Source organism: Ochotona princeps, chromosome 2 (genome assembly GCF_030435755.1).
Source record: "Ochotona princeps isolate mOchPri1 chromosome 2, mOchPri1.hap1, whole genome shotgun sequence".
NCBI classification, from domain to species: Eukaryota; Metazoa; Chordata; class Mammalia; order Lagomorpha; family Ochotonidae; genus Ochotona; species Ochotona princeps.
The window spans coordinates 103,867,218-103,885,443 of NC_080833.1; the positions used below are offsets into that span (position 1 = coordinate 103,867,218).

At 49.7% G+C, this 18,226-nt stretch overlaps 1 protein-coding gene across 2 annotated transcripts; it reads right to left on the minus strand.

Moving 5' to 3' along the window:
• ITGA10 (integrin subunit alpha 10) lies at positions 1-18,226 on the minus strand. 2 transcript variants are annotated; one of them, XM_004581833.4, is made up of 30 exons: positions 18,135-18,226; positions 16,610-16,721; positions 16,324-16,433; positions 16,023-16,114; positions 15,682-15,796; positions 14,886-15,013; positions 14,564-14,712; positions 13,811-13,961; positions 12,726-12,891; positions 12,495-12,568; positions 12,117-12,261; positions 11,759-11,907; positions 11,387-11,530; positions 11,066-11,269; positions 10,642-10,772; positions 9,807-9,973; positions 9,567-9,709; positions 9,061-9,174; positions 8,783-8,868; positions 8,475-8,616; positions 8,272-8,364; positions 8,037-8,113; positions 7,802-7,891; positions 7,316-7,400; positions 7,035-7,148; positions 6,710-6,790; positions 6,463-6,576; positions 4,947-5,042; positions 631-744; positions 1-373 (listed from the first exon to the last, which is right to left on the minus strand). In XM_004581833.4, exons 1-30 carry the CDS (start codon positions 18,184-18,186, stop codon positions 302-304), a joined length of 3,510 nt encoding a protein of 1,169 aa, XP_004581890.4. In that variant the 5' UTR covers positions 18,187-18,226; the 3' UTR covers positions 1-301. The 2 variants fall into 2 exon arrangements, with proteins under 2 accessions (XP_004581890.4, XP_058516895.1); XM_058660912.1 differs by lacking the exons at positions 15,682-15,796; positions 16,023-16,114; positions 16,324-16,433; positions 18,135-18,226 and having other exon boundaries at positions 16,610-16,697.

The window sequence follows — 18,226 nt, forward strand, 5'->3', positions numbered from 1 at the left end:
TTGATTGCTGGCAATGGGAAGAAAGGCACCCAAACAAAGACGCCAATGTTGGCCGTGGAATGGGGATGCTGAGGAGCAGGAAGGCACAGGCTGTGAGTTGGCCTGGTTTGGGTGCCAGCCCTGCTCGTCTGAGGTAAAGCCTCATCTCCAGCCAACAGCATCCTCACACCTCAAAAGCATGCGCGGGCTGCAGGTCTGGGGAGCCAGTCCAAAGGCCGCCGCTTGTCCCATCGGAGCCCTCCAACCCTCTGCTCTCATGCCAGTCTCTTGAAGAAGCTGCCAGGAAGGACCTTGCAGCGCCTTATTCTACATTCGTGGCTCCAACTTCTCTTTTTTCTTCCTCAGGGATTTTCTTACGGGCGAAGAAGCCAAGCTGTAGAAGAAGAGATAAGACTCATCATCGGACGCCCTGACTCGCGGGGACTTGGCCACCAGCCCTCAGACTTATCTGGTCTTCGCTTTGGTCCTCCTTCCAAAAATAACAGAAAATGTATTTGATCTGGATGAGTTTAATTCCGCGGCTATTTGTGGAATATAGTGAGGGGAGAGCTGGGCATCACCCCCGCAGCCTGCCTAGCTGCCCAGCGCAGGTCTTGTCTGCTCGGCCTGCCCCGCTCAGGCAGCACTCACCTTCCACAGGCAGAAGATGAGGAGGGCAAGCAGCAGCAGCCCTCCCAGCACACTGCCCACGAGGATCCACAGGGAGATAAGGACCGGCCGGGCCTGGATCACCTCCAGCAGGCTCTGGGGTAGAGGGAGTGTTTGTTCACATGTGCCCTTTAACCCAGCTACTTTCCCCACCCCCAAGCCTCCCTCATTATGGCAAAGGGCAGCCTCCAAATTGAACAAATATATAAACTTTCTACTCAAAGGAAAGGAACTGAAGGGGTGCGGGAGTGAAGATGCTTAATGGGTGCAGGGGTGTAGTCGCATAGGAGGAATAGCCTTTACTGTTCTCGTGGCACAGTAGGAGAACTTTTGCTTGATGACACTTAACTGAATCCATTGGGGCTGGCCATGTGGCACAGGAGGTTAAGTTGCCACACACAACTCCAGCATCCCATGTGAACAGGGGTTTGAGTCCTGATCACGCCACTTCTGAACCAGCTCCCTGCTCCTACTTCTGGGAAAGCACCTGAAGATGGATGGTGGACAAAGTGCTTGGGCCTCTGACACCTACACTGGAGACAATGGGGGTTCTAGCATTCTGGCTTTGGCCTGGCCCAACCCTGGCCTTTGTGGCCATAGGGGAGTGAGCCAGTGGGTAGATGATCTCTCTCTCTCTTTTACGCTGCTTTTCAAATAAGTAAATCTGTTTTAAAACATAATTTTCTTTTTTTTTTTTTGAATTTTATTTCTTTTTAAAACTTGATTTTCTAAAAAAAAACAGCAAAAGAGTATTTCAGGGCCCGGCATGATAGCATAATGGTTGAAGTCCTCACCTTGCATGTGCCAGGAACTCCTATGGGTGCCAGTTCTATTCCCTGTGGCCCTGTTTCCCATCCAGCTTCCTGCTTGTGGCCTGGGAAAGCAGTGGAGGACAGCCCAAAGCCTTGGGACCCTGCACCCGTGTGGGAGACCTAGAAGCGCTCCTGGCTTTGGATTGGCTCAGCTCCAGCCGTTGCGGCCACTTGGGGAGTGAACCATCAGACAGAAGATCTTCCTCTTTTCAATAAAAATAAATAAATCTTTTTTAAAAAGTATTTCAAAAATAGCTAATGCAGAGGATTTTGAATATTTATGACACAAAAATGATAAAGTTCTGAGGTGAAAGATAGGCAATGATCCTGATCTGATCACCATGCATTTTAAACATGTACTGGAATGTCACGTTTTACCTCGTAAATACTTATGATTACTATATCAATTAAAAATATAGGGGTCAGGGCCCGGCGGCGTGGCCTAGCGGCTAAAGTCCTCGCCTTGAAAGCCCCAGGATCCCATACGGGCGCCAGTTCTAATCCCAGCAGCTCCACTTCCCATCCAGCTCCCTGCTTGTGGCCTGGGAAAGCAGGAGAGGACGGCCCAATGCGTTGGGACACTGCACCCGCGTGGGAGACCTGGAGGAGGCTCCTGGCTCCTGGCATCGGATCGGTGTGCACCGGCTCATTGCGGCTCACTTGGGGAGTGAATCATCGGACGGAAGATCTTCCTCTCTGTCTCTCCTCCTCTCTCTGTATATCTGACTTTGTAATAAACATAAATCTTTAAAAAATATATTAGGGGTCAATGCAATGGCATATCGCACTAATCCTCTACCTTTATTTCCCAGCTGTTCCACTTCTAATAAAAAGATTTATTATTATCTATTAATTTTTACAATTTCTATTATTTTAAAATATTTTTTTTAATTGGAAAGTCAGATTTACAGAGAGAAGGAGAGGCAGAAAGGAAGATCTTCTGTCTGCTAAATTCACTCCCCAAGTAGCTGGAATGGCCAGAGCTGCACCCATCCGAAGCCAGGAGCCCAAAGCCTCTTCTGGGTCTCCCATGTGGGTGCAGGGTGCTTTTTTTTTTTTTTTTTAAGATTTTATTATTATTGGAAAGCCGGATATACAGAGAGGAGGAGAGACAGAGAGGAAGATCTTCCATCCGATGTTTCACTCCCCAAGTGAGCCGCAACGGGCGCGGTACGCGCCGATCCGATGCCAGGACCAGGAACCTCTTCCGGGTCTCCCACACGGGTGCAGGGTCCCCAAGCTTTGGACCGCCCTCTCCCACTTTCCCAGGCCACAAGCAGGGAGCTGGATGGGAAGTGGAGCTGCTGGGATTAGAACCGGCGCCCATATGGGATCCCGGGGCTTTCAAGGCGAGGACTTTAGCCACTAGGCCACTGCCGCCGGGCCCGTGGGTGCAGGGTTCTAAGGCTTTGAGCTGTCCTTGACTGCTTTCCCATGGCACAAGCAGGAAGCTGGATGAGAAGTGGGACCACCAGGATACAAACCAGTGCCCATATGGAATCCTGGCATGTGCAAGGCAAGGACTTGAGCTACTAGGCCATTGCACTGGGCCCTGTTCCACTTCTGATATAGGTCCCTGCTAATGGCATGGGAATGGTTGGAGTTCTTGGGCCTTGTACCCACATGGGAGACCTGGAAGAAGCTCCTGGCCCATGGTTTTTAGATTGGCCCAACTCTGGCCATAGCAGCCATTTGGGAATTAAATCAGTATATGAAAGTTCTCTTTCTCTTCCCTCCCCTCTCTGTAATTCTGATTTTCTTTCACTTTTTTTCTAAAGATTTATTCATTTTTATTACAAAGTCAGATATACAGAGAGGAGGAGAGACAGAGAGGAAGGTCTTCCATCCATTGATTCACTCCCCAAGTGACCTCAATGGCTGGTGCTGCGCCAATCAGAAGACAGGAGCCAGGAACTTCCTCCAGGTCTCCCACGTGGGTGCAGGGTCCCAAGGTTTGGGCCATCCTCTACTGCTTTCCCAGACCACAAGCAGAGAGCTGGATGGGAAGTGGAGCCACCGGGATTAGAACCGGCGCCCATATGGGATCCTGGTGTGTTCAAGGCGAGGACTTTAGCTGCTAGGCCACAGTGACGGGCCCTGTAATTCTGATTTTCAAACAAAATAAATAATGTTTCTTTGGGTCAGGCAATGTGGCTCAGTGGGTTCAGTTATCACTTAGGTACCTATCAAACGTTGTATACTGGCTATCCATTTCTCTTTTTTTAAATTTTTTTTGTTTTTAAAGATTTATTTATTTGAAAGGTAGTTACAGAGTGGGAGATAGGCTGGGTATGAGGGGTGGGGGGCTCTGTTATCCACCGATTAACTCTCCAAATGACCATAGCAGCCAAAACCGGGCCAGTCCAAAGCCAAGAGCTTCTTTCAGGTTTTCCACATGAATGATAGAGGGCTTAAGCACATAGGCCATCCTCTACTGCTTTCCCAGGCCATAAGCAAGGAGCTGGATTAGAAATGGAATAGCCAGGACACTAACCAGCACTCACATGGATTACCAGCAATAGAAGGTAGAGGATTAGTTTGCTAAGCTATCATGCAACCCTTAAATACCTTTTTTGGTTTTTTTTCTTTTAAAGGAAAGAAATAGCTAGGAGCTGAGGCAATCCTAAGTGTATTGATTTATCACATTAAAATAAAACCATATATTTTAATTTCATTTTCACAAGCTTTTCAAAAAGTTTGTTTTTATTTATTTGAAAGAACAACTGAAAGAGATTGATAAAGAGAGATTTTCTGTCTGCTGGTTCACTTCTGAAATGCCAGGAACAAACATGACTGGGCCAGGCCAAAGCCGAGAGTCAAGAAAGAACTGGACCCACATCTTCCACATGAGTGGTAGGGACTCAAATACGTGAGCCATTGTCTGCTACTTCCCAGGGTACACGTTAACAGGAAGCTGCATCAGACGTGCAGATGGGACATTATTTCAGGTACTGCAATATGGGATTGGGCATCACAAGTAGTGGCATAACCCACGGTGCTATAATGCTCGCCATCATATGTCTTTTAAAGTTATATATTTTTTTTATTTATTTGAAAGGTAGAGCAAATGAAACAGGGAGGGAGAGAAAAAGGGGGGGGGGATTATCTTTCAATCACTGACATTCTTGTCAAATGCCTGCAACAACTAGGTCTGGGCCAGAACAAAGCCAGGAGCCAGGAACTCCTTCTGGTTGTTTCATGTGAAGGACCAGGACCCAAGTAAATGAGCCATCACCCACTGTTTTCCAGGGTGCGCATTACAAGGAAGCTGGATTGGAAGTGGAACAAGAACTGGAAGCCAGGCCTTCTGATATGAGATGTGGGCATCCCAAGCACCAGCTTAACCGCTGAACCACCACACCTGCTCCAGCTTATCATTTTGGGCTCACCAAATTGCTGCCCATTGGAGAGGCCTTTATTACCTGCAGGTGCCCTCACCCCACCCCCATTGCGATTATTCTGGCAGCTCTCCAGCTCCAGCCTCACCTCACTCCAACGTGAGGCTTCAGTCAGCTGTAGGACACTGCCCTCTTCAGTTCCCAGTTCAAATGTGCTGACCACTGTCAGGGACTTGAACTTGGCCTGTGGAGTAAGCGAATTGAAAGACATTTAAAATGAGCCATCACCAGGTGTGATTCTTTGGAATCCTGAGAGCAAAGTTGAGGCTGCGAGGTACAACTTGTAAGGCCTCGAGATCAGAAACAAAGGTTGCAGAGGGGAATGAGAGGAAAAGTAAGAGACAGGAAGCCTTTGGCCCTTCAGCTATCAGCTCCCCTTTTGGCTGAGTTAGAAGTCATCCTCTCTGAGGATTCAGGCAGTGTTTCTAATTTCCACCATCCCTGGTGTTTAATTCTCCATCTCTGTACTAGAAGATGCTTGAGGTCAAAAGGGGGGGTGTTGAGGTGAGGAAGTTATCAAAGAAAGATAAAGATAAAAGCAGACTTAGAGAAGGATGGCTTGTCAGATCTACCTTCCTTAAAATATCCCAGGGATTTTGTGTAATTCACAGTAGACCATCTACCACCATAAAGCCCTGGTGCTAGGTAGCCCTTATAATTAACTTCCCTGCTCAGGAGCTCACACTAGGTCCTGACTGCCTATTTTGTTAAGTTCAACCTCATCCCCCCTCCAGCTTCAGAGGTCTTTCATAATCTGGATCCCCTTTGACTGTACAGTCTCATTTCTCATTTACCCGTCAGTGCTAATCTGATATATAATGACATTTATTTGTTTATTCATTTAAGAAAAATATTTTAACTGACAAATTTGGCAGGATGTTCAGTGTTGAACATATCCTCAGTGTTGATTAACACAGAGCCTTTTACTGATAGGCACTTGACAAATTAGTGACTGATTAGGTATCCTATAAATATTGATTAATGGCAAGTGGAGAGAAACACAAGAATAAAACTCTATGTCTGTGGCTTAGCGGCTAAAGTCCTCGCCTTGAAAGCCCCGGGATCCCATATGGGCGCCGGTTCTGGTCCCGGCAGCTCCACTTCCCATCCAGCTCCCTGCTTGTGGCCTGGGAAGGCAGTCGAGGACGGCCCAAAGCTTTGGGACCCTGCACCCACATGGGAGACCCGGAAGAGGTTCCTGGTTCCCAGCATCGGATCGGCACAGCACCGGCCCGTTGCGGCTCACTTGGGGAGTGAATCATTGGACGGAAGATCTTCCTCTCTGTCTCTTCTCCTCTCTGTATATCTGACTTTGTAATAAACTGAATAAATCTTAAAAAAAAAAACTCTATGTCCAGCTCATTTTTCTTTTATTCTTTATGACAACCCCATGGACTAGATAGTATCTTTCGTATTTGGGGAATTAGAAAGAAAAGATTGCAGAAAGATGAAATAGACTGTTCAGGGTGAAATAGCCTGTGGAAGACAAAATCTGAAACTTGAATGTGGTTCTGTTTACTCCTAAAACCTATGCTAAAGTTCCAGAGAGGAACAGACGGGAGACTAGCAAAAAAAAAAGAGAGAGAGAGAGAGAGAAGGTTTACCCTCCGGAAAAATTCATTGTGAATCAGCCTCAGCAGTCCGATGGACACCTCAGTCCCCTTGGCCAGCTGCCCAAGGTGGCACCGCACAACCTGACAGCGGGTATTGCTCTCATTCTGTCGGCAGAAAGACAGCTCAGGACCCTGAGTTGGAAGGATCCCCCTGCACCCCCTTCAGGCCCCATGCCCTGTCACCAGGCACCCATCACTACTTGCGCTCACACTCCACATTGCCTCTTGTGAGCCATACCAGTCTGCTTGTATGCTGAAGTTCTTCTGGATGCACGGGGGGCCCTGGGGCCTCGGTCAGGTTCTGCACCGTGCAGCTTGCCTAGAGGAAGATCTCACTTGAAAAGACTCTCATGAGGGGACACACTACCCACATTCTTGCAGTTTTGTCCTGTATAATCTTTTTTTTTTTTTTTTCTTTCAAAGGAGCTACCCATGTAAAAGATCCCTCCCAGGGAACCTGCAGAGCAGTGAGCCAACAGGGACGCTCCTGCTGCTCTGGCCAGTTTTGGTAAGTCCACCAGCTCAATGTAGCGGGAGTCCACATACTCCCAGTTTGGACTCACGTTGCTAGTGATGACTTGAGACAGTGACAGGAAGTAATTGCCCCCATGAGCCACAGCTGGAAGGAGGGCTGAGATGATGAGGCCTCTGACCATATAGCAGCCAAGGTTCTGAACCTAGATTAGACATGGGAAGAGCTGGGAGGCCAAAGACTCTCTGTTCCCATTCACCATAGCCACCCTGAAAATCTAGTCAACTTGTCTCCTCCTTTTGCCACACAGCTGTTTCTCTTTCCCTTTTCCACCTCCTCAGCACCCATGCCAAGATCCCCCCAGCTTCTTACCCTAAGAGTAGTTTTGAATTCAGGGCCAGGACCCACAGGGAGGGTCCCATATGGCTGAACCTCATAGCGGTGCAGGGTGGAGTCACTGCATGGGCATCAAACGGGGAGTATACGGTCATGGCCATGACACAGCCACTGAGGCGCACAGTCCACACGTTGACATGCATTCAGAGAAGGCAAGGTCAACACTGGGATAAACACGTAGGGATATGTCGAAAAGGCAGAAACTGAACATGACATGACTTGATATAAACTTTACAGTCACAGCTCATAAACTCTCATCCCAGACCAATGCCCAGGGCCCAGGAAAGTCCTATGCCAATGGTTCAAAGAAAACATTCAGTGTAAGTTGGGACTGAAGCCAAAGAGACTGAATAGCTCCAAGGGTTTGGATTCCTATAAATGCCGAATAAGTGGAAGGGAAGACCGAAGGAACATGAAGGGTCTGGAGTAAGAATTGGATCCCAGCTAGGAGCCAGGCCATACCTAGAAAACAGGAGGTGGGGCTCATATTGAATGTAGGCTGAGGTCTGGGCCGTGTTGTCTTGAAGTGTGGTGTTTGTCTCCAGGCTATTGCTGTAGGGTTGGGGTTGAGGTGGGGTGAAGAGGCTTACATCCCAACCCCTCTTCAGACATCCTTCTCTGCTAATACAGGAGTCCATGGTGCCCTACTCCCTCCACCCCCAGGCAGGACCCAACAGGAGAGGGCTTGAAGGAACACCTGGTGGCAGTCAGCCTCACGGTGGCCTGGCTCAGGAGGGAGGAGCAGCTAAACTCAAACTCTATCAGAAAGGTGACCTGGGGACAGAGAACAGGGGCCAGTGATAGATGCCTCCTCATGGCATGACTCCAAAGGAATGGGAGGCTCATGTGCCCCCGCTGCAGGACACCTAGGCTGCACAGACACCCAGCCCCTACCCTCCCAGAGCAGTTTTCTCATCTGGGCCCTTACTCACCTTGGCTCGAGCCTGGAACACAGGATGTCCCACGCTGCAGAGCCGGCTGTGAGCAGAAGGGGCTGTGCACTCCACCTTCACGGGGCTATCCCTCTGAGGGCAGAGGAGTGTGGGTGGGGCTGGAGCCCAGGCTCAAGGCCAAGACCCAAACTTCTTCCTCTTCCTTTCTCTCTGCATCCCCCACCCTCTCCTCCAAAGGGCACCTGGGGAGTGAGGCTGGTCAGATGGAGGTTTCTGGAGAAGCTGAGAATCAGGCTAGTGTTGTAGGCATTCTCCTTCCTGTTCTCCAGGGTGGCTGACACCACGGCTTTGCGCCGGCCACCTCGAACCACAAATGGGGCCTTTCTGTGAGAGGGGGAAGAGGGAGAGGCCAGGACTTGGAGAGCAGTGCCCAAAGTCTCCCCCTGTCTTGCGGAAAGAACAATCTCCCCACCCAACCCCAAGGTCTCCTTCAAGTCCCTTCCCCTGTGTCTCAAATCACCCTGGCTTGCCCAGTTCTTGACCAACCAACCTGGAGCCTCTGATATCCATATTAGCTCGAACCACCAGGTCTGTGACACATTCATTGTCAGGACCACAGTCCTTTGAGAAGGGGATCTAGAGGAGAGAGGATGGGCTGAGGGGAGCGCCAGCAGAGAATACAGCTGGGGGAAAGTGGGGAGTGGGGACGATTTGATGAGAGGCGAGCTTTCTCTGCGATCTCAGGTCTCCTCCCTCCCTGAACTCTTGGGAGTTACTGGGAGGGTGGTGTCGGGACCCAGGACCAGGACAGGGTGTGGCACTGCTGACCAACTTGCGGATAGAGGTAGGTGAACCTTCATCCAACACAGGCCCTGGTTTCGTGGTGTTGTCCAAGGCAAAGGTCACAGTCAAAGCCACTGGCCGGAGGTAATCTGATGTATCCTGAGGGAGATCAGATTGAATGATCATGGGGAGCTAGGATTTGGGAACAACCCAGGCCTCTGGCAGAACATGCTAGCTGTGGTTGTCACTTATGGAGCACTTTCCGAGCATCGAGCATGAATCTCATGTCTTATTGAACCTGTTACATTTAATTGATTTTTTAAAAGCATCTTATGATATAGTTATTATTGTCATCCTTTTGCAGACAAGGAGTCTGAGGTCTGGAGGTTAAACGACCTTTCAGAAGATACAGGTGGCAGAGCCAGGATCCAAAGCCACAGTTGTCTGCCGCAGGAGTCTGAACTGTCCCACTTCTGCAGCTTTGGCTTTTTTGCTGACTGACTCTGCTTGCTCCCAGGCCCCGAGGCAAAGTGGTCCCTGTCCCTCCTCACCAGCATGTGGAAATGCAGCTGCTCACAAGTGACGTTCCCCACACTGAGCCGGAGCCGCCGAGGGGACAGCCTCTGACCCGAACCGTCGAATGCTGCACGGGCTCCGGTTGTCCACTCGTCCAGTGATGCTGTGAATCGGATATCTGAGTGGGAGAGGCAAAAAAAGAAGATGGAGATGGGCCCAGAGAACATAGCAGGCAAGGGAACGAGAGCTATCTAGAAAGTACTCCAGTCACTCACGGAACCGCCGGTCCCAGCGACCGGGTGTGCGGGATGTCACTCGGAAGCAAAGGGCTGCGCTCACACAGGCTGCCTTCTGGCCTCGCCGTTTACAGTCCCTGTGCACCACGCTGATGGCTGGAGGGGTCACGTCCAATGACGGGGCCAGGTGAACGATAGGCCGGGAACTGGGAACAGGGTGGGAAAGGATTTCTAGCGGTGGGGAGTATGACCTCTATGCTGTCAAGGGAGAGAATGCCCAGGTGTCTGACAGAAGGGAAAGAGTAGAATCAGCTTTATAAGCATTCACCTTGCACTAGGCACTGTGCTAAATAAATGTTTAATGGATTATCTCATTTAATCCCTAAAATTTATCTGTAAAGGTTAGGTATGTTTATTTTGAAGTTTATTTTGATGTGTTTGGAAGGCAAAGGGACAGAGAAAGATCTTCCATCTACTGGTCACGCCCTCACCCTCAACCCAAATGTCCACAGAAGCAGGTGCTGGAGCCAGGAGCCAGGAACTTCATCTGGGACTCCTGTGTGGGTGGTGGGGACCAAGTACTTGAGCCATTCATTACCTGATGGCTCCCAGAACTACATATTAGCAGGAAGATGAATTGAAAGCAGATGCAAGATTCAAGACCAGGAAATCCGATAAGGAACATGGGCATCCTAACCACTGGCTTAACTCGTAGTGCCACAACACCCACTCTTAGATCCTACTATTATTCCTGTTTATAAACTAGGGATGAAAGTACAGGTGTACAGGCCAAGAAACTCAAATCTACTTGTGTGTCTCCAGAGCTTCACTCTATACTCTGCTGTCTGGGACTATCCATGCTGAGACTCCTCACCTGAGCAGGATGGCTGTGCCCTGAGCACCCACAGCCACATCTACCAAGTCATCTCCATCTAGATCGAGCCGGCCGTCCACACTTCGGCCAAAGTAGCTGAGGGCCTGTGGCAAGGAGGCAGCAGCAATTCGCTGAGAGGAAGAGAGCAATGACTAAGCAAGGGACCCCATAGGCTGGGCTTCTCAAGCTTCCCATCTGGCTCATTCCAATTCTCCCATTAGGCAGAGAAAGCACCCCAAGTTCAAGAGTCCCCACTTAAGCATGGCACGCGTGCGTGTGTGTGTGTTTGTGTGTGTACAGATAAAAGTATTTGCTCAAATATTTTGCCCAGAGCCTCTAGCCAAAGAGACTATTAGTAAGCAAGGAGCACATCTCCCTCCCCCCACCCTACAGCCATGCCCTGCTTGATGTGGGCATGCCTAACCTGGGCAGGACGTGGCCTGAGTCCACCCTGGCTTCCATGATACAGGTACAAGGCTCCCTGGTGCCCATCCTCCAGGGGTGCCCCCACTGCCACATCAGCAAAGCCATCTTGGTTCAGGTCAGGAAGAGCCCCCATGGCAAAGCCAAACCGAGCATCCTGGGGTGGTTCAGGCTGAAGTGTTCCTTGGAGGTTCAACAAGGACGGCTGGGAGAGGTAAACAGAAAGTAGAGTGCTAACCTCGCAGCCCCAACCTCTCAGCAAACTTTCCAGTGTATGGTATCTTCTTTCCTCCCTTCAACCTCCACACCCTGTAAGCCTCACCTGGCCTACCAGGTACACATAAACACGTCCTGTCTCCTTGTTCTGGGGTCCCAGGAACATGGGGGCAGCCACAAGCAAGACATCAGTTGTTCCATCCCTATCCGTATCCAACGGACAGAGCTCACTGCCAAAGTAGGAGCCAATCTGGGGAGTGAGGCGTGGTGATTACCCCAGGGAAGAGAAATTCAGTGGGACTCAGTGGGAGGTGCTCGCCCACCTGCCCATCTGACCCTTGGATCCTTGAAAGACTCTGCCAAGCAGAATTCAGCACAGATCGTTTTCAGCTCTGCCTCTCTCTGCCCTGCATGCCCTTCCCCACAGTCTGGAGGTCCCTGAGGATGCAAGGGTCCCACCGTTCTTTGGGTGCCCTACCTGCTCCCCCTGGAGGCTCTGGGCAACCTTCACAGTCCCATCTTTCTTAAGCTGGAAGGCGATGACTTTTCCTCGATGCCTAAACCGAGGAGCCCCTGAGAGAAAGAGGCGACGTCCACCCGGCAAAAGCATAGAGGACACAGAGTAACCTAGAAGTAAGCAGAGCACCGGAGGGAGAAGATAAAGATGCTGGAGTTAGAGCTGGAGGGTTCCCGAATGCCACAGGAGGACATCTCAGGGGAAGCAGGACAAGAGCAGTGAGAAGTTGAGTGAGTTAGGAGTGAGTACCTCATCCTGCCCATGAGGTACTGCCTCCTCCCACTCCCCTAGTGCCCTGCAGCTGCCTGCTGCTACTCACCTAGATAGGCCGCATGGTTCTGCAGTGCTGAGGGGAACTCATCTTCCAGGGCCGTTCGTGGAGGGAAAAGGCGGTGGCCTTCTTCAAGCCATAGCACTGAGCCCCCCCAGTCATAGGCTCCCACCATCCCAAAGAGAATCCCATCCTGTGGGGCACAAGCCAATGGGGTCACTGAGAGGACAAGGGAAACAGGGGGACCAATTTCTCTGGGATTGGGCAGGTCACTAGGGTGAGTTGGAAAGGCACGGGAAAGCCAGAGTGGATGGTGGTTAAAAGAGGAAGGATGCTGGGATTGGAGCTGTCCAACTCAGAGGCTGGAAGGGATCAGTAGGGGTCAGAGGTAGGGAGCTATCTTGAAAGGGTTATAATTCGTCCAACCTTTAGCTGATGAGTAGAAAAACCAATCTGAGACATTTCTAAGCCAAAGGAGCTTTCATTTTCTCCATGGGATCCTTAACATGAAGGAATATGGAAGCAAGGTCAGGAGAGGGTCATTTCCCCTTTGACTTAAAGAACTCACTCCAGAGTTCCATCTTCATTCCAGAATCCCATCACTACCACCACCACCACCACCAATTCTGTTCTCCATTACGCCAGGATAAGCATTACCCTCAAGACCAAAAATCCGGTCTCCTAGTGCATCCACAATGTCAGTGAGTGCAGCCTCATCAGTGACATTGAAGAAAAATCGCTCATCCGGATCACTGGCAATAGCTCTGATCTCCTTCAGGAAGGAGCTGGGGTCACGCTGCCTCCTCAGATAGTGACCCAGGACCTGAGGTCAGGAAACCAAGACAGAGTCAGTTAGCTGAGGGAATGAAGTGTTAGAGCTGGTGCAGAAAACAGCTTGCCCAGGTGAAGGAAGGCAAATGCTGCTGATGTTTAGAAATAACATCCAGAATGTTCCCTCAGGTTCTTGGTTTTTAAGGTCATGCCTCCTGGGGTGGATGTTGTGATGCAGTGGGTTAAGCCACCACTTGGTACCCACATTGGATACCCACACTGGACATAGGAGTGTTGATTTGAGTCCCAGCTGTGCTGCGCTTCGAATCCTGCATTCCTGATAATGCACTTTGGGAGGCATTAGATAATGGTCCAAGTGCTTACACTCCCATCATGTGGGAGGCCTAGATGGAGTTCTGGGTTCCTGTTTGTCCTGAACCAGCTCTTGCTATACAGCCATTTGGGAAATGAACCAGAAAATGGATGATCTGTCTGTGTGTGTGTGTGTGTGTGTGTGTGTGTGTGTGTGTGACTATGCCTTACAAAAATAAATAAAACTGAGCCCGGCGCAGTGGCCTAGTGGCTAAAGTCCTTGCCTTGAACGTGCCCAGGATCCCATATGGGTGCTGGTTCTATTCCCGGTGGCTCCACTTCCCATCCAGCTCCCTGCTTGTGACCCGGGAAGGCAGTCGAGGACGGCCCAAAGCATTGGGACCCTGCACCCGCGTGGGAGACCTGGAAGAGGTTCCTGGCTCCTGGCTTCAGATCGGTGCAGCACCAACCGCCATTGCGGCTCACTTGGGGAGTGAACCAATGGACGGAAGATCATCCTCTCTGTCTCTCCTCCTCTCTGTATATCTGACTTCGTAATAAAAATAAATAAATCTTTTAAAAAATAAATAAAACTTAAAGAAAAAACAACCATCACTCCTCCCTCTCTTAAGTTTTCTAGATGCAGAGTTAATTCTCACCGCAATCCCATAGCGTGTCACCCTGCCAGCTTCGCAGGCCTTCAGTGCTGCGGGAAGCTCCTCTCCATCATGGGACTCTCCATCGGTGACTACCACGAGTAATCTGGCAGCCTCTGGTCGGCCTCCACGGCTCTGACTGAACCCTTCTGTGCTGAGAAGAAAAAGAAAGGAGTATGGACACACACACACACACAGGATTTAACATTGTCATCAGTTCAGTGGGGTCAGGCTTCTTGCCTCATAGGTTACTTCCTATGTGTCTAAAATGGAGTCTGACACAGAATAAGAGCTCAAATACAAGACAGCCTAGAATGCATAGAGTACCCTATGACTAAAGCAAGCAAGTGCAAACCTCACTCATTCATAGAGTCAGTCAATAAATAGTGCACTTGTGAGAACAAGTTGTAAGATAATAAACATAGAGTAGGGGAGAATGGTCATGTCAGAAGTCTTTCCAAAGATGAGTTTTGAATCATGGCTAGGTCAGGAATGGTGGAGAACCTGAGGGTCAGGGTCAAAGTTGAAGTGGAGAAATGGACAAAGCAGAGGCATGGAAAGATGCAGGCACAGAGCCTGTAGAAATGCAATGAGAGCTGATTGCAGTGACAGCTAAACTATTTCCTGCGCCATTAGTACAGTCTTCCTTCACACGCCACTGATATTCATAGAAAATAAGCATGTAAGATGATGCGTATAATGTACCCCAAGCCCTCCCCTTCTAAGCCTGCTTCACCCCCCTTTGCAATGCCTCACCAGGCCACCAGGATCGCTTGGGCAGTCTTCGTTTCTCGCCCCTCCCGTCGACTGAGGTTTCTTGCTGCTCTCACCACTTCTTCCTTAGTTCGGAAATCTCCTAGGGACCACTCATGTACAGGGCTTTCCCCATACTGTACCAATCCCACCTGGAAATAAAGTGTGCAATCAAATGGAATGTGGGCTCATGGGAGAGGAGGAAAGAGGGAAAAGAAAGTTGTGAGAGAATGAAGTTGACTAGCTAGATACTACTGAAAACACAATTTACATTCATGCCCTCTCTTCCCATCTCTTTCTTGCCATCCATCTTGCTTTCTCTTACCTGAATCTGCTCTGGATCAATAAATAGTCTTCCAACCAGCCTTCGCAGGAAGGTCTGAACTTCAGACCAAGGGTAGATGCTGTTGGAGCCATCCAGGACAATGACAACATCCATGTATGTGGGGCAGCCTAAGAGCAAGAGTATGGTTAAGGGGAACCAAAAAGTAGAAGGATATTTGCGCTGGGGGGCAACAAGAGGTCATGGGTGGGTACACTCAGTTCATACATTTATCAGGCACTCCTCACATGCGCAGGAGGAAATGTACCAGGCTCTGAGTAAGTGCAGGAATGAATGAAAGAGGAGAAGCACATATATATCATTCGCCAAGAAACAAAGAAGAAATAAGTGCTAGGTGGAAACTCAGCACCACCCTGTGCTACAGGAGAATGAATGGGTCAGTTCTGGTGGTGGGAAGCACAGGAGACAGCAACCAGAAAGACACTGAAAACTGAAAATATTTGAGGAGAGGGGGAGCAGGTCAAACAAAAGGAAAGGGAGGTATGAAAACAGATGACACACGGGAGTATGGGGAGATGAATGCATATGGCCAAGGCACTGAAGGTTGAAGGGAGAAGGTGTTTTTGATCTGGCTGTGTCATATCATGGAGGATAGATGCCTTGGTAAGAAGTCTGCTTATATTCCACTAGAGAGGATGAAGCTTTTGCAGGTACATTAGGAACCAGCAAGGACAGCCCTGAAAGTCCTCTGCTAGGCATGGAATCCCTTTGCCCCAGCTTTTCCCCACCCAGCACCCCCTTCCAAGAACTGAGTCCTCGGGTCCTCCTTTGTGCTCACGTTGGGCAGTGGGTGCCAGGCTTCCCTGAGGCCGAAATGAAGCATCCACACGGGCACATATCCCAGAACTGAAGACAGAGCTGCCGCAAGCATGAGACCAAAGAGGGGCACAGGCCTGGGAAGGAGCGGGAGAAATCATTAGCTCCGGTTTTGTAAGGTACCCTCAGAACAAGTTCCCAGCTAAGCAATACTTTGAGACCATTGCTGGAGATGCTCCAACCTTGCTAATGCAGTAATTTTAACTCTTTGGCCTCTCCATGTAGACCAGCTTCCCTTACCTCACCACTCTTTCCTCTGCCACCAGCCTTCAGAGACCCTGCTGCCACCTTTCCTTAGCTCACCATAAATCCCCCATTGCCATCCGTCTCCAGTAGAGACATCCCCAGGTGCATATTCACAGCAGGACGAGACGAATTTCCCAGTTGATAATCACCTGGTTGGGATGAGGATTGCGGGGGAGGGAGGAGGAGAAGGAAGAGTGTGGGTCACAGGTGGTGCTTGAGTTCAGAGTGATTTTTGGAAAGGACTGGCACCAGAGGAGGATGCAGTGTGAGTTACAAGGGTGAAGAAACATGTATAAGGGATCGAAGTTACAAAGGTATCAAGGTTAGGAGTTGGGAGGGGAAGCCTGTGACATCTTACCCAAGTGGCTCTTGGCACATGGGGCACTGTGAGCGCCCCCTATGGGACAACGATAAACATCCCCTCTCCGATCTCCAGAAGGCCCATCCCAGGGGGCACCCACCAGCATCCTAAGAGGAAGATATGAATTTAAGACCTTTGACACAAACCCTAGGGACAGTGCACGTAGATGGCAACTTCAGAGCCCCAGCCACACTGAAAAGCCCAGATAAACGTGTATCCCCATCCATCTTGCCTCCCCCCCCATCAGCACAGCCCCATTCCCATGGAATTCACATAACCTCACCATCGTCGTCCACCCACAACATGCTGTAAAACACTGTATCCAAATTCAGCCTCTGGTGGCCCTGGGAACATGCGTGGGTGATGCACATCCAGGTTAAAGGAGAAGCAGAGACCTGGGGGCCAGGATCGTAAGGTTAATCTGGAATGTTCAGAGTCAACGAATCACCACAGAGAAGTCATGAGGGAATGTCTTCGGATCAATCTCTCTGCCTGCTTCTTGCTGATGAGTTCTCCTGGCCTTTGTCAATGTCATGTACTCCGATGACCATCTTCCTGTTTGGGTCTAGTGGCCCTCTGCCATGCTGAAGCACAGCTGTATTTTTATTCTTGCTCCTGCAATCTCATTCACAGACATATCTGGAAAAGTCAAGTTATGCTTTTGTGCCTCATTCCTCCTATACATCCTCCTCCCCAGTCTGTGAGGGTCCAAAAAGGGAGGAGGTTTTTTGCAGACCCAGAACAACATCCCTTCCCAGCACAAGAGGGAGAATGAGAAGAGGTAAAGCAGCACCAAGTGTCTGGGTCCCTCTTCTTTCTAGCTCTTCTTCATTTCCAGGGCTCCTGCCACACTTTCACTCTTTAATGCCTAGGTCCCTCCTCGGTTCCAGCCCTGGAAACCTCAGTGGCAATTAACTGGGTGGGGCCACCCGCCTGCTCACACACAGTTTGCCATCTGCACTTGCCAAGGGTCCCATCACCACCAAAGTTTCCCACAACCCGCTTCCTTTTAACTCATTCACTCTCCCAACTTTTTTCTGCCCACCTCCGTGGTTCCAGTCTCCAGACCACAATATAGACCCCCAATCATGTTCTGGTTGATTCATCCCCTTACTCCAATTCCTCTAAATCAGGGCTGGTATTTTAGGAAACAAAGATTATAGAGCACTGGAAAGGAAGAATTTCAGGCCTCTTGCCTCTCCCATGGCTCCTTCTCCAAAAGTGCCTGGCTCTGGATTTTTAAGCAGCCCCCTCTCAGGCTATACATCCCCCTGCTTCCCCAGCACACATACCCCACTACTAAAGGCTATAGCTCTATCCCAGGCCACGTTCATTTTCAGAAACATGCTTTCTATGTGAAACTTTTCATTTTCAGGAAACTGGCAGGGCTGTATGATCTGGAACTGTACCTCACAGGTTAGGTAAACCTAGAGTTCTGACCACATAGTCAGTTATGCCTCAAGCCTCAAAGACCACCAACAGTACTAGTGGGAAGGACTCTAATAGGAATCAGACCAGCCATGTGGAAGGTCCCATCGTGTTTCTGTCTCCTCAATCCTACAGCGAGTTTTTAGAAAACTAAATGTAAATCTAATGCAAAGGCCTAGGTACTTATAGCCTTTGTCGGTCTTGGTAACGAAGCAGCCATGTTAAAGATGTTAATAATACACACACGTGCACGCACACACACACACATGCATGCGGATATAGAATCAATACTAACTTTTTACCCTCCTAAAGAATTTTATCCCTAATGGTCCCATCTCAAATCTCTCATTCCCACTAGAAATGAAGAGAACTTCCCTCACCTGTCAGGAACATCAGGGGCAAGAACAGGTGAAGGAAGAGGGCGAGCTTCATGCCTGGTTGTTCTCGTCCCGTATGCAAGTCCTCTGTGCCT

What these genes read in the sequence shown, in the direction of transcription:
- ITGA10 (XM_004581833.4), bottom strand. Translation starts at nt 18,186, where the DNA reads ATGAAGCTCGCCCTCTTCCTTCACCTGTTCTTGCCCCTGATGTTCCTG. An exon ending in GAACCATGCGGCCTATCTAG is followed by an intron (nt 11,908 to 12,116) that starts GTGAGTAGCAGC and finishes GCTTACTTCTAG; the next exon opens with GTTACTCTGTGTCCTCTATG. An exon ending in GGCACAGCCATCCTGCTCAG is followed by an intron (nt 9,974 to 10,641) that starts GTGAGGAGTCTC and finishes CCCTGTTCCCAG; the next exon opens with TTCCCGGCCTATCGTTCACC.